This window comes from Barbus barbus, assembly GCF_936440315.1.
Source record: "Barbus barbus genome assembly, chromosome: 5".
NCBI lineage: Eukaryota > Metazoa > Chordata > Actinopteri > Cypriniformes > Cyprinidae > Barbus > Barbus barbus.
Genome location: NC_136733.1, coordinates 26,855,960 through 26,869,896, shown reverse-complemented (window position 1 = coordinate 26,869,896; position 13,937 = coordinate 26,855,960). Strand labels below are relative to the sequence as shown.

The following is a 13,937-nucleotide window of genomic DNA, read 5'->3' as shown; positions in this document are numbered from 1 at the left end:
TGCTTGCTTTATAAAATGTGAAATGCTTAAAGTAATTTAATTTTTCTTATATACCATCGGAATCACTTTCAGAATTTATTTTCCAGCCAGTGTGTGAGAAAAACAATAACAGCCAATCAGAACCCATTTGGCTTTAAAGAGCTTGAGCATTTAAAAATGGCAGACAACAACTGTGCACTTATAATAAACAGAACTTTTACCTCATAAGCCATGTACGTGCTTTGCGAGGAGCTGGATAATAAAAATAAGTTGACAACCTTTTATATAGTTTTCAACATTAATATAGTTTTAATTAGACGTTACTGATGTAGATATAGCTCTTGGTGTAAATGGGCCTTCATTCCTGGTTGTCTAATAGGATTGGAAGTGTTCAAATAGCTTTCACTGCTTACAGTATCACTCCGTTTGCATTTCAGACCAAAGTATGTGAGCAGTATGGTAAAAGCAGTAACAGTTGATTTTGATTATTCTGACCCTTTTATTCATTTAAAAGCAGGAGCTGTAATGGTGACTTCAATGTTAGTGTAATGCAGCCGGTACGAGGGACAGCTATAAAGTATATACATAAGGTATATGTCCTTGTTCATAATAAGGCCTGGATCCACACTGTAATGTGAGGTTGCATCAGTAAACACAAAAACAGTGTACTTACGAGGTGCTCCTTCAGCCATCTCTATAGCGGTGATTCCCAGAGACCAGATATCACTCTGTTGTAAAACAACAAAAAGATATATGCTATTGTACAACTGGTGTGATATAAAAATAAGTAAATAAACACACAAACACACGCAATCGATTTTGTATCAAATAAAAATAAAGATCCAGTTTAAAAAATAACATTAATCATTTGTTTATTTTGCATTAACAATGCATATCATGAGATTAAAAGTGGAAAACAAAATGTTTACACAAAATAGTAATATAGAAGAACCATTTCCTCTTCTGTACTCATTGAAACCAAGTGACGGCACGCATTCAAACCAAGCAGAGAAAAAAAAAAAAGTGTTGTATTGGGTGTCACTTCACTAAATAATGACCAAACTAAATATCACATATAAAAGGTTTTTATGGCGATTTTTATGGTGTTTATGGCGAAAAGCTGGTGATTGAACATATTCTATAATTGATATTTATGAAAAGAAATATATTGGTAATGGGCTTTATAATGTTAAATTGATATATTTTAAATTGATCCCATTTTATTGTCAATCACCACAAAAATCCTGTCCATGTGATAGAGGTATCAGTACTGGTCTCAAAACCTGATAACAGGGCTTTGTGTGATCTCAACATACAGTAGCAGCCACCATGAGAGGATGCAGCAAATTCTAGAGCTGATAAACACATTATAATTTAATATACATCATCTTAAAATTGACCATGTTTCTTGAACCACACACAGGTGTACAAAACCATTCAAAAGTTTGGACTTCTTTCAAAAAAATCTGACCAACCCCAAACTGTTGAGCAGTGGTGTACATCAACAGTTAGAAGCTCATTTTACCCTATAATCATAGGTGGAGTCCGGATTCTCATCACAGGCAATGACTTCTGGGGCCATCCAGTATGGCGTGCCAATGAAAGTGTTTCTTCTGCCGACTGTACGATCCAGCTGTGCGCTCACCCCAAAGTCCACTACAGAAAAGAGAGAGAAAAGAGGAAGCAATCAGAGTCTGTAATATTACAGGACACTTTATGCTTATAAACAATCTTATGAAACCTGTTGCGCAGCCCAAATGTTTATATTCATCTATGCTAATTCCCTCCCTCTCATACACGCGGACACACTCTTCCACTTCCCTCAGGTTGTGCTGTGTGAAGATATTTTTGTCATGGTGTCAGGCCTATATTAATGAGCTTCGGTGCTTTGCTCTAGTTGTTAAAAGATGATCTTCTCTAATCAGACAGGATATAGGCTAGACAATACACATACACACACACACTCAAACACAAAACAGAGCTATGCAAATCAAATATCACCACATCAGACAGCCCTGAATCAAAAACAAAGTTTATGAGAGACTCTGTTTTGTTAGTGTGACAAGCATATATCTCACTCACCGAGTTTAACCTCTGCGTTCTCTGTAAGCAGTACATTCTGTCCCTTGATGTCTCTGTGGATGACTTTATGAGCATGGAGGTGAGACAGACCCTGAGGAGCAGAGAGACAGTGCTTACTGGCTGTGCGACATTACATGTAAATCACATGAAACTAAAAGATGAACTCAAGTAAGGCTGCAGTTAAGTGTCATGTGTCAGATACGTAATGTTAAGGCTGGCATGAAACAGAAATTGTGAGCCGTCTTCTAGGGCTGAATGATTAATCGCAAAGGCTGTGATTTTTAATTAAATAAATATATGCACAGCGTCAGTATTAAATACTGCTCATGTATGCACTGCAAGTTTGAGCCGCTTATAATGTGCATCTGAAAAAGAAACACACATCAAACATCCTCCCCAACTTAAGAAGTATTTATAAACCTGATGTCCAACAAAAGCGAACATTTAATAACAGTTTACTCCACAACACCAATCAAGTTCATTTTCTGATCTGATGTGACTTCTTATCTCAGAATGAGGCAGTAAATTTATACTTTACTGTAATAAAGGCTAAATCAACTAGCACCGGATTATAAATTTACTATTATTATTATGTAAATACCAAAAATGACGAAGAGCACAGATAAGCCATATTGTCACGTTGTGTGTTTGCTGTTTTCATGTGTAATCAGTTCAAGTTTTTCTATATTCATTTTCTTCAGTCACAGCAATAGCGAGAAGCTGCTCACTGCAGAGCAAATGGGTGTAGCTTACATGTAGCTCCCCTCGCTAGACGTCTAGGGGGAGTAGCAAATGTAATTTGTGCCCAATGAGTAAAGCTAGATTACCACTTGGCAATAGCTGGATGCCACTGGCCATATTAGGGATTTCCTGGAATGTCATGAGTTCTATTACTTCTGTGATGCATATTTGAAGTTTCCTTGCTGTTTTTTTTTTTTTACTTTGTTGTAAAAATTCCATTTTAAATAAAAAAATCTGAATTTTCATCAGAAAAATCACAATTAATCTTTTTTCCCCCAAATCGTGCAGCCCTATCATATTCTCTACTATGTTGTGAGATATACAGGTTACTGAGGGGAAGGATTATTGTACCCCACCTGAACCAGAGCATGTCAACAGAGAAAAGATATCGTTGTAAGGGCAAGTTATTGTTTATTATTTAAGATTATGAGGGAATTTTTTTTTTTTATACCAAGCACACAAATCATTTATAATAAGCAGTGCAATATAAAAAAATAATAATAAGAAGAAGAGGAGTCAATTTTGATTTCATGCTAAATTCATTATTCTTACTCTCAGTATTTCTCTGCAGATGTAAGCAATCCAGTCTTCTTTCAGGGAGTTGCCCTTTGTGTTCTTCACCAAGTCTGTTACTGAGCCGGCACCACAAAACTCCATCACCAACTAAAAAACAACAACAAAATATACATATATGAAACTACAACTTAATATATGCTATTTTTCCAAATCAAAAAGTTCCATGACCTATTTTTCATGCTAAACCATTTCCACTAATGACAGAGTGCAGCTATAATTTTATCACTGTCTTGATGCAGGACTGTCTAGCAGGTCAGAAATCATAGGTTATGGTGGTAATCAGGTTTGAGGAAGCACAGACCCAGAGCTGGTCGTCATGTCCGGGTGGACTCTTCTTCACGAAGGCTCCATAGTAGGTGGCGATGTTCCTATGGTGACTGTACTTCTTCAGCATGTTAATCTCAGCTTTGATTTCCTCCTCCTCTTCCTCAGTTACATCCATGACCTTTATGGCTGCCAGCTGACCCGTCTTAACATGACGACCCTGAGACAGAAAGAATTTCAATATCAAGTGGCATAGAAATTAATAATTTACACAATTTGTTTAATAGATCATAATCAGTGTACTATATGGCATATTTAATTTAAGAAAATATGAGGCGGTGAGGCCTAGAAGTATGAAGAAAATCTATAAATATACACAAGATGGGGGTCAGTAGAATATTTCTTCTATTTAGAAGAAGAGGCATTAAATTGACCCAAAGTGACAGTAAAGATTCATAATAACGAAGTATAGCTATTTTAAATAAATACTTTTTCGACTAATCAAAGAATCCAGAGAGAAATTCAGTAAGGTTTTCAAAAAAACAAATGTTAAGTATTTTCAATTATAATAAGTAATGTTTCTTGATCATACAATCCTTCAGAAATCATTATAACATGCTGATTTGGTGCAACATATTAAAATATAAAACAGAAATTGCAAAAATAAAACATTGTAATAATCTCAAAATATTACTGTATTTTTTTATCAAATAAACACTGACTTGGCGAGCAAAAATATTCCATAAATATTAAGATATCTTACAGACCCCAAGTATTTGAACATTACTTCCAAAAATTTCATCATATGAAAATTGTTTATATTCAAGTTTTTTTTTTTTTTTGACAATGAATGATCAAAAAAAACATTACATTATGTATATATAACAATATACTAATTAACCACCCAAAACTACTGTAGTAAAAACATGGTACTTTAAGAAATGCCTCAGGTACACATTACAATGTCTATAAACTACATATTTAAAGCAACACTAAATCTAAGCTGGATAGACTACTTCACTATCTCACTACTACCCATAAACTACTCATACACCACAACCTTTATAACCTACAGTACACTCATTATACACAGTACATAAACTATAGCCTCACTCCAGCCCATAAACAACATTCTCCAAACAATACAGCCTGAAGTATAAATTACACCCTACACACTTTTTAAAGGCGGCTAATGTCATACATTGCAATAATTACAGGAGGTCTGTAGGGTTAAAATCACTACATGAGCCTGTAAGAATAAAGACTTATTACACACTACATGTCACATGGTTTCTTAAAAGCATGTATTTTTCTATGTTAAGATACCATTCCCAGCTTAATATGCAGACTATATGCAAGTCATTTGTAGAATGATTTACTGAAAAAAAATAATAATAAATAAATAAAAATATCAACCAATGGTTCAACCAGTGAAGTGAGTTTGGAGCAGGACTATTTGTTTAACTGACCAATATGAAATGAGGAGAGTTTTTGGGAAATTAGTTGAAAGCAGCATTATGTTTCCAATTCTGTTTGGTTACACAAGTGGTGAGGAAATGTCAATATAGCTTTAAACAGTGAAATACATCTGCATTCAGTCTGTTCTTCATTCACTTTTTCTCTGTCAGCGTCCTCCCCTCATACAGGTGTCTTCATCTCAACGCGAGCATTGACAGGTCTGAGCACAGCTGCAGTGATATGAGTTACTCTGTGTGTTATTGAACCACGCTGAGTGTGCAATGACATTCTCACACATGGCCTCACGTACACAACTGCTTTAAACCACTTCTGTCCTGTTACTCATGTACCAGCAGCATCTCTAATCCATCTCCCACTGAACCCTTCATCACTCTCGCTTTCAAACACACATGGCTCCTAACTCTATTCTTCTAAGAGCATAAATGGTAGTTTTATTTATAATTTGAGGAGTCATCTATTATTGCAGAGTAAAAATAGAATAGCATTTACTCCTAACAAAACACTGCTGTCACTATTCCTCTTGCCCTGCATCTCTGTCTCACCTTGTACACTTGGCCGTAGGTGCCGTTGCCCACAACCTCCACCAGCTCGAAGATTCCTGCTGGGTCCTGGAAGAGAAAGACCATTTTTAGAATGGTAAAATCAGTCAATCATGCAAATCCTCCAAAGTGAAGATGATTTGGATTTAGTCTGCAAAATTCTGTCTAATGCCAAAAAAAGCTTTGAAGCTTAGACCAGAAACATTTTACGCAAGAATGTGAATGCAGATGCCACCGCTTGAACAAGCAACAAGTAGTCCGTCTAAACATACCTGATGTGTACTTATTGCATTGGTCTGGCAATAACAAGGAGAAGGTAGAGTTACCTTCAAAAGTCTGCAACATTAAAACTTTTAAAATAAAAATTAAATGTATTTTTCCAAATATTTATTCTTTAAATATATTAACAGACCTGTTCAAGTTCCATTAGGTAACTGGAATATTTAAGAGGAATCAGAATCATTCAAGTTGTGATGAAGTAGTGACAGATAATTTATTTTCCTATTGTGACACACATCCAAGTGAAAAGGATTACTGAAAAATAAAACAAAATGCAGGACGGTGATCTGAAGAAGAGCTTGAAGTCAACTGAAAGAAAGAGGTCGGGTATGAGCGATGAAATGAATACAAATTTCAAGGTCAAAGATAAAATAAAACCTAGACTTTTTTGAGCTTAAAAAAAAGAGGAATACAAAATACATTATGCTAATATTAGTTATTTTTCCTCTTGTGGCAATGCTTGAGAATGAATAAATTGTGTTGTGTTCAGACAATTCAGAATGCTCCAAGACATGAAATAAAGCTAGCATAGATGGAGTTTGTGTATTTGCACAGGGTTTTATCAGTCAGAACTTCACTCTCTGTACTTTCTCAGTGAAAAATATGGAAACTACATCATATGAAGTGCACAATGATCAAGAAAGGAAATATTTCATGTCTTCAATCAAGCTTATTTTGGAGATTATTTTTCTCTCTTACACAAATGGCTCCCTGCTGGCTCAGGATGGCAAAGACAGAACCATTACCTGCTCAGCCATTGAGAACAAGAAAAAGTGTCATGTTTTAACAAACCCCAGGGTTTAAAAAGGGAATGTATGCAGTATTGTCATGTATTAAGAACCATTATGAAACTCTCTAGCAGCTTTATGTACCTCTTATATGCGGCTTCAGCTGGGGAGCGCAGCCAAAAACTAGAATGAGTAGAGGGTTAAAAACAGCCAGCGCAGCGCAGCACAGCACATACACGCACGCGCACACACACACACACACACACACACACACACACACACACACACACACACAGTGTGATTCAATATGGCCTCGGTACAGCTTTGTGGGTGGACAAGGCTAACGTTCTTCCTAGCTCTCACACACATATACACACCACGATAATCTCGCTCTCATCTGCCTCCAACGACTGCAACCTTTTTTCTCTCACTCTCTTCATCTCTCTTTTTATGTCTTCCTCTCTTTCTCTCTCAAAGAGATCTGGAGTGGCGAGCTGTAAGTGAGCAACACGCTCATGTGAAACATAAGTAAGAGGCCGAATGGAAATGAGAACAAACACAAACAGGATTAAAAAAAACAAGACAGTTTATAAAACAAAATAACATGTATCCAAAATATATATATTTTAGTGCCCTTACAGTATTAAAGCTGAGTTTACGAAGATCAAAGGAAATTAGTCTATACTCCAGAGAGCATCTGTCTCAGGGAGAAAGAGAGATGACACATAATCAGTGAAATGAATAAGATGATAAACTGATAAGGCTTTCCCTGGAGAATAAAGGAGGACAAATTGAGAACGGAACAACAGTGGGAAGGAAGGTTGGTGAAAAGGTTGCCTCTGGCTTTGAAAAGATTGTGAAATGACAGAATTTAAAATGAAAAATACAAGATAAATATGAGTCTGTGTATGTCCGTAAATGTGTGATGAGTGGAAGGACAGAACATAAACTGCAGCATAGCAATGGAAAATATATGCCAGCGTTCACTGAAAAACCCATATGAAACATACAGAAATGTCAAATCAAATTAGTCTACATAACCCATTTGAATACAAACTGTAACTGTAAAATCGTAAAGTGACTGGAATGTTTGGCAAGGTGAGCTCATAAATCTTATTCACTTATACATGTTTGTATGACATGATCATTCTCTTTGATGTGTTTTAAGGATTACTCCTTTCAAAGCACAGGAAATTATGCTTGCATTATTGATATACATTGCACATGACAACATTACAATATATGTCATGTATGATAAAAACCATCCAACTTCATTTTTTGATTATGCAACTATATTAGTTCCTTCAGAGATGTGCGACTAAGTTAACACAGCTAGACTACTTTACTATCTGCTACATAAAATACCCTCATAGACCAACTTAAGGTTGGAAAATGAAAACAGTTGAGGAAATATTCTGAACAGCATGCAGCTATCTGACCAGGGATAAAGCCATTATGCACTAAAGTAATCCCCATCAGATCCAGTATACGGTTATCAATATTTAAGCATTACTATATCAAGTTACATCAATGTAGACACTAATAAACATTAAGAAAGATTTGCTCCTTCCCAGTGTACAGCAACCATCTGGCTTTATGCACAAGTGTTCTTTCAGCTGCTTTATTCGACAGCTGGTTTTATATTCATCAGCCAATGACAAGGTTCTGTTAAATTTGTCAGATTTTTCTAGCCATGCATATTCATTACTTTGTGTTTACCCAATAGCTTAAATTATTACTAGTTAATATTTTGGTTTCTGTTATGATGTCATTTGCATTTATGTCTCATTTACATAAGCAACCCAATCATCAAATGGCTGCTGGTTTGATTATGTAATAGATGCATTTAAATACGATTTTACAAAATTCAGGCACTAGCAAATAACTTCACCTACTTCTATGCCAAGTTTGATGCTCTGGCAAGTCTAATGTTATTTAAAAGTGATCCTTACAAGAATGGAAACGGAGATGACCACAGGTGAACTGGAGAGCAGGTTGTTCTCAAGTTCAAAAACAATACAACGAAACTACAAAACACCTCGGTCGTGTGCAATTCTGGCTAGAGAGCCACATCTAAGGCAGACCTCTTGTGATAGTCTAAATGTGTGTCTATAACAGTGTGTGAGAGACGTGGTATGTGGGTGTTATATAGGACAGCTATCAAACAATGAGCTCAAGTGAATCATCGTGCTCTTTCTCTCTCTCTAGGGGCAATATCAGAGGCATCACACCCTGGAGAGCCGTACCCAGGAACTCACTGTACCAACACACAAGACAGAAGGAAAGTTACGGCCAGAGCACGAACGTTTATGGCTTATTCACAACCCCACTAACACACTTAACTGCTTACGTGTCAAAAGAGGGATGGACTGGGTCCTTTACTGTTTACTACCAGTCCACAAGGATCAAACCAGTTGTTTAGGAAGGATCATGCATACCTCGGTATTCCTAAGCCACAGTTAAACTACCAGGGTTATTATCGTTTACTAAAACTATTAAAAATGCTTTTGTGCATTGAAATAAAGCTGGAACATAAAATATGATTATATGAAAAATCGGAAATGTTGCCTTGGCAACTAACTAAATGACTGGAGAAGTCTGGCATGCATCAGAGAGAAATCTGTCATTTGAAAGGTAGACAATTTCGATTGAGGCTAGATGACAGGTAAGTGCCATAAGTTTAAGGTAAACTACTAACTGGAAAGAAATTAAACTAAAACTGAGATAAAACTAAAAAAAAAAAATTAAATAAGTTAAACCTAAATAGCCATGTCTAAAAAAGAATAAAAATAAAACCACATAACAAAATTATGTGTAAAGACCATCGACTCTACCGTGCGACTCCACCGGGCAGGGACACCGGCAAGGGATAGTAGTAGCTTTTTATTTAATTTTTTCATTGATATGTTTATTATTGAAATGTTGTTGTTATATGCATGTGTTAATTTTATTTAATTTCTTTATTTTCTTAAATATGTGGGTAGATAGTATTTATAGAGTTGTAACTTTTTAGTTTTAGTTACTTTTTCTTATTTGTAAGTCGCTTTGGACAAAAGCGTCTGCTAAATGACAAAAGTAAAGTAAAGTAAAAAGTAAAATTAATATTTAAATGAAAACTGAAAATATAAAACTAAATACAATTTTCACAAATATTAATTTAACACCAGACAGTTAATGTTAAATCTTTGTGAATGGCAGATAAGTTTCCTTTTCTATATACAGGAATTCACCTAATTAGTGTGCGTAATTAGCCCAAAGACACTGGATTAGCCACCTGCTAACATGCCACTAAACTAGATGACAAGATTAGCCTTCTGCTCTCACATGAACTACTCTGGTATACAACATGTGCTATCTATTCTGAGGTTTATATATATATATATATATATGAATGACCAATTAAGCTCACCAAAATCTACATTGAGACATATTTTTGTGCACAAGTTATCGGTTTCAGTACAATTTATGTTAAAATATTAATCTCTCACACAATAATATTTAATTTTATTTAAAATGACAAAATCATTTCAATTAAGATATACATCATTAAATGCAAAAAGTCTGGCTGTGCTTAATGGGTACATTTTTGTACCCTTTAAGCACACCCCTGTTCCCATTAAGCTCACATCATGTTTTATTAAAAATTCTTTTTTATTTTAAGGAATTTTTTTTAAGAATAATTAAAAAATGTTTTATTTGAAGGTACAAAGTCAATCACACAAAAACAACAACACTAAAATCAAGCAACAAGGCACTCAATTTGATCAGTTATAGTATATTCATAGAGTCATTCAAAAGTGTTAGTCAAACACATTGCAACATCTAGACTTGTCTACGTTCAGCTAAGTAACACGCATTCAAAAATCAGATAAAACAAACCAATTAAACATTTCATTCATGGGGATGAACACAGAAACTAGCCTCAATATGAAGCCTCTTATTAAATGGATGTCAACTTATTTATATTCTCTTAAGCCTGGAATACACTGCTCCAGTTTTCCACCGATTTACAGTCTGGAGAAGTTGACACTAGTTGGCAGAGGTCAGAGCCAGTCAGATTTGAGTTGACAGATTCCATATAAAATCACATATGATGGTCACAGACTCCGATTTTTTAGCTTCAGACTTTGATTCCATCCAGTCGGAGGAGATCAAACATGTTTGATATTTTCAGCCTATTTTAGAATACATATAGTTTTCATTTGTCGTGTCTCCAACAATGTGCACATTTCTGTGCGAGTCTGTTGTGATCGGAATGAATCTAAAGTCTGCAAGTGAGACATCCTCAGTCATTTAGTGTATGATGCCCTGTTTTCCTTTGTGACTATTTACAATACTATTATAAGTCGGTAAGTGTATGATGCCTGGTGTTTTAAAAATCTGTTCAAATTTATAAGTCATGCAGTGTATTCCAGCCTTTAGTTGTTTTTTTCCTGGACATGTGACAGGTTTCTAATGGCTCCTACTTTGTACGAATGACATGACTCTCATCTTTGGGCATAAACTAGCTACACCTAGATTTTGTTATCTTAAAGCTATTAAAATAAGTTATTAATCATTTTATAAAGATTAATTTAAAGTGACAACCATCAGTTAATATTTAAAGTCTGTTTATGAAGTATTTACATAGACGTTCAATGTGGAAGAGTTTAAAGAAAGCACACTGAGTTTATTTGGAGCAGCAACAATTTATAACAAAATTCATGCAATATTTGTTAAAATGACAAGATTTTGCAAAATAATCTAGGTCATGTAGTAAGTTTATACATATTTTAATATGAACAACTATTATTAACAATATCTATAAAATTATACTTTTTCTTATTGATGTCACACTGAAGCTGTATGATTTTCATAGTAGTGTACCCTTTAAGCTCACCTTAAAATAATATGAAATCTTTAAAAATTACAGCACTGTAAAACCACAGACCAGCAATAAACTGTCAATTTATAATATGGATGTAAAAATACAAGCCAATAGTGCCTGTGAAGTAATGTTAGCATAGCACACAATCTTATACAGCTAGTCAGCTAACTGTGTTCTGCAGCATCTGCGCTGTGTTGCTAAAACTATCTTTTGGATCTAACTATAATTCTATCCCACATCCAAGTTCTAGTTTATAATAAGCAAAAGTCTAAACATTAATCTCTTAATTTTACAGTAAGTAGTGAAACTTACCCAAAATAAATGCTTAAACATCTAAAAATGCACATTTAAGGGGCTCCTCTTTTGGTGAAAGTTTCCAGATAGCTTTCAAAATGGCCGCCAGACAGAGTGAACATATAGGCTGTGTCCAAATTCAGGGTCTGCATCCTTCGGAGTACTCATTTGAAGGATGTTACGTCACAGCGCCGCGACGAAGGCTGTCCAAATTCGTAGGATCCTTCAAATGCGGCCCACAAATACGTCCTCCTTTTCCCCGAATTGGAAGGATGGGTGTGGTGGATCCTTTCCCGTCCTACCTATCCCATAATTCTTTTCGGCAGAGCGTAGTGGCGGACGAAGCGAGCGGTAGCGGAGTGGGAGAGGAGTTTCTCTGACAAAACAAGCTAAAGTTTATGCTTCGGCTCAATGAATTTGTAGGAGAAATTAGTAGAATACTTAAAAACAAATAAAAATAGGCTATAATGGCTTACCTGGATGTGACTGTCTTGTAGTCTGATATAAAAAACTCTCCGACAACAAGCAAAGAAAGTATTTAATTTATTTAATTGCTTTATTTCTTCCAAAATAATTAAATTGAGGAGAATAACTCTTTGTTTGTCCATTTTCCCGCTTCTTGCTTGGCGCTGTCACGGTTGCTAGGCGACAGGATATGAGCAACGGGTAAGGGAGGGAACTGAAAGAAGGGTAGGCTGTCCAAATTCACAAACACCGACTTCCGGGTTTTGCGGACGTCGGAGGATCCCTCCTCCTTCAACCGGGTAGGAAGGATCCTAAGGAGGATGCAGACCCTGAATTTGGACACAGCCATAGAGACCCATATCTCAGTGTTCAATGATCTGATTGACTTCAAATTACAGGAGGTATGTAGGAACAAACACATCAATTGGTTAAGACATTAAGTAGGATAATACATTATTTTTAAAATCTGAGCTCAAAAATGGTAGTGTGCTTAATGGGTATGTGAACTTAATAGGTACGTTTACACTATATATAATCAGTAGGGTCAGTAAGTTTTTTTGAAGAAACAAATTAATACTTTTTATTATGAGTTGCATTAAATGGATCCAATGTGACAGACCGGGCGTGTCTCACTCGTCCTTAAAAGTGAAGCTGCGGGCTCTTTGATCGCTCCCTGGTGGCTGGCTGCAGTACAGGTCATAAACCCCGCCCTCTTCATGTAAACGAATGGGACTTCAGTCAAATTAAAAAAATAAATTACACTTCCAATAAAATTTTCCAAAATATGATTTTGGACATATAAGGTAGTTGTTATCACGCTGATATATGTTCAGTTGTTTTTTTTTGTAGTAAATTTGATTTTAGCTAGTAATTTGATGCTATAAGAACGGGGCGTGTTGTTATGGTGGATTGGGTCTGCGGGAGTTTGATTCTGCAGCTCCACCTCACGACTCTACTGCGCAGACTCGGGCTCCAAACGAATCTCTACTGCGCAGACTCTGGCTCCAAACGAATCTCTACTGCGCAGACTCTGGCTCCAAACGAATCTCTACTGCGCAGACTCTGGCTCCAAACGAATCTCTACTGCGCAGACTCTGGCTCCAAACGAATCTCTACTGCGCAGACTCTGGCTCCAAACGAATCTCTGCTGCGCAGACTCTGGCTCCAAACGAATCTCTGCTGCGCAGACTCTGGCTCCAAACGAATCTCTACTGCGCAGACTCAGGCTACAAACAATCTCTACTGCGCAGACTCGGGCTCCAAACGAATCTCTACTGCGCAGACTCGGGCTCCAAACAAATCTCTACTACGCAGACTCTGGCTCCAAATGACGTCATTTACTCAAGATGGCAGCGGCCATACTGAGATGTATTCGCTTCACTTTTCTATAATGGAAGGAAGCGGAGACGCGTCGTCCATCTTTTTTTTACAGTCTATGGATTTATTATATTTTTTATTTAAGATAAATGCTCTTCTTTTTTAACTTTCTATTCATCACATAAACCTGCAAAAAAGTACCATGGTCTCCACAAACACACATTTTTATTTTTATAATAATATTTTTTTAATATATTACAGTTTGTACTTTTGTTTTTTTATAAAATAAAACCCATCCTTAGTGAGATTTAAAAAACATTTTAAAAA

At 36.0% G+C, this 13,937-nt stretch overlaps 1 protein-coding gene across 2 annotated transcripts in view; it reads right to left on the bottom strand.

Annotated features, from left to right (window-relative positions):
- Window positions 1–13,937, bottom strand: part of mink1 (misshapen-like kinase 1) — a 46,653-nt gene that overhangs the window by 28,886 nt on the left and 3,830 nt on the right. For both annotated transcript variants that reach the window (XM_079417210.1, XM_079417209.1), the window contains exons 2-7: window positions 5,664–5,729; window positions 3,680–3,862; window positions 3,355–3,465; window positions 2,062–2,152; window positions 1,505–1,635; window positions 653–707 (exon numbers count right to left, since the gene is read on the bottom strand). In XM_079417210.1, coding sequence (XP_079273336.1) covers window positions 653–707; window positions 1,505–1,635; window positions 2,062–2,152; window positions 3,355–3,465; window positions 3,680–3,862; window positions 5,664–5,729 — 637 coding nt within the window. The remainder of the gene's footprint in view (window positions 1–652; window positions 708–1,504; window positions 1,636–2,061; window positions 2,153–3,354; window positions 3,466–3,679; window positions 3,863–5,663; window positions 5,730–13,937) is intronic.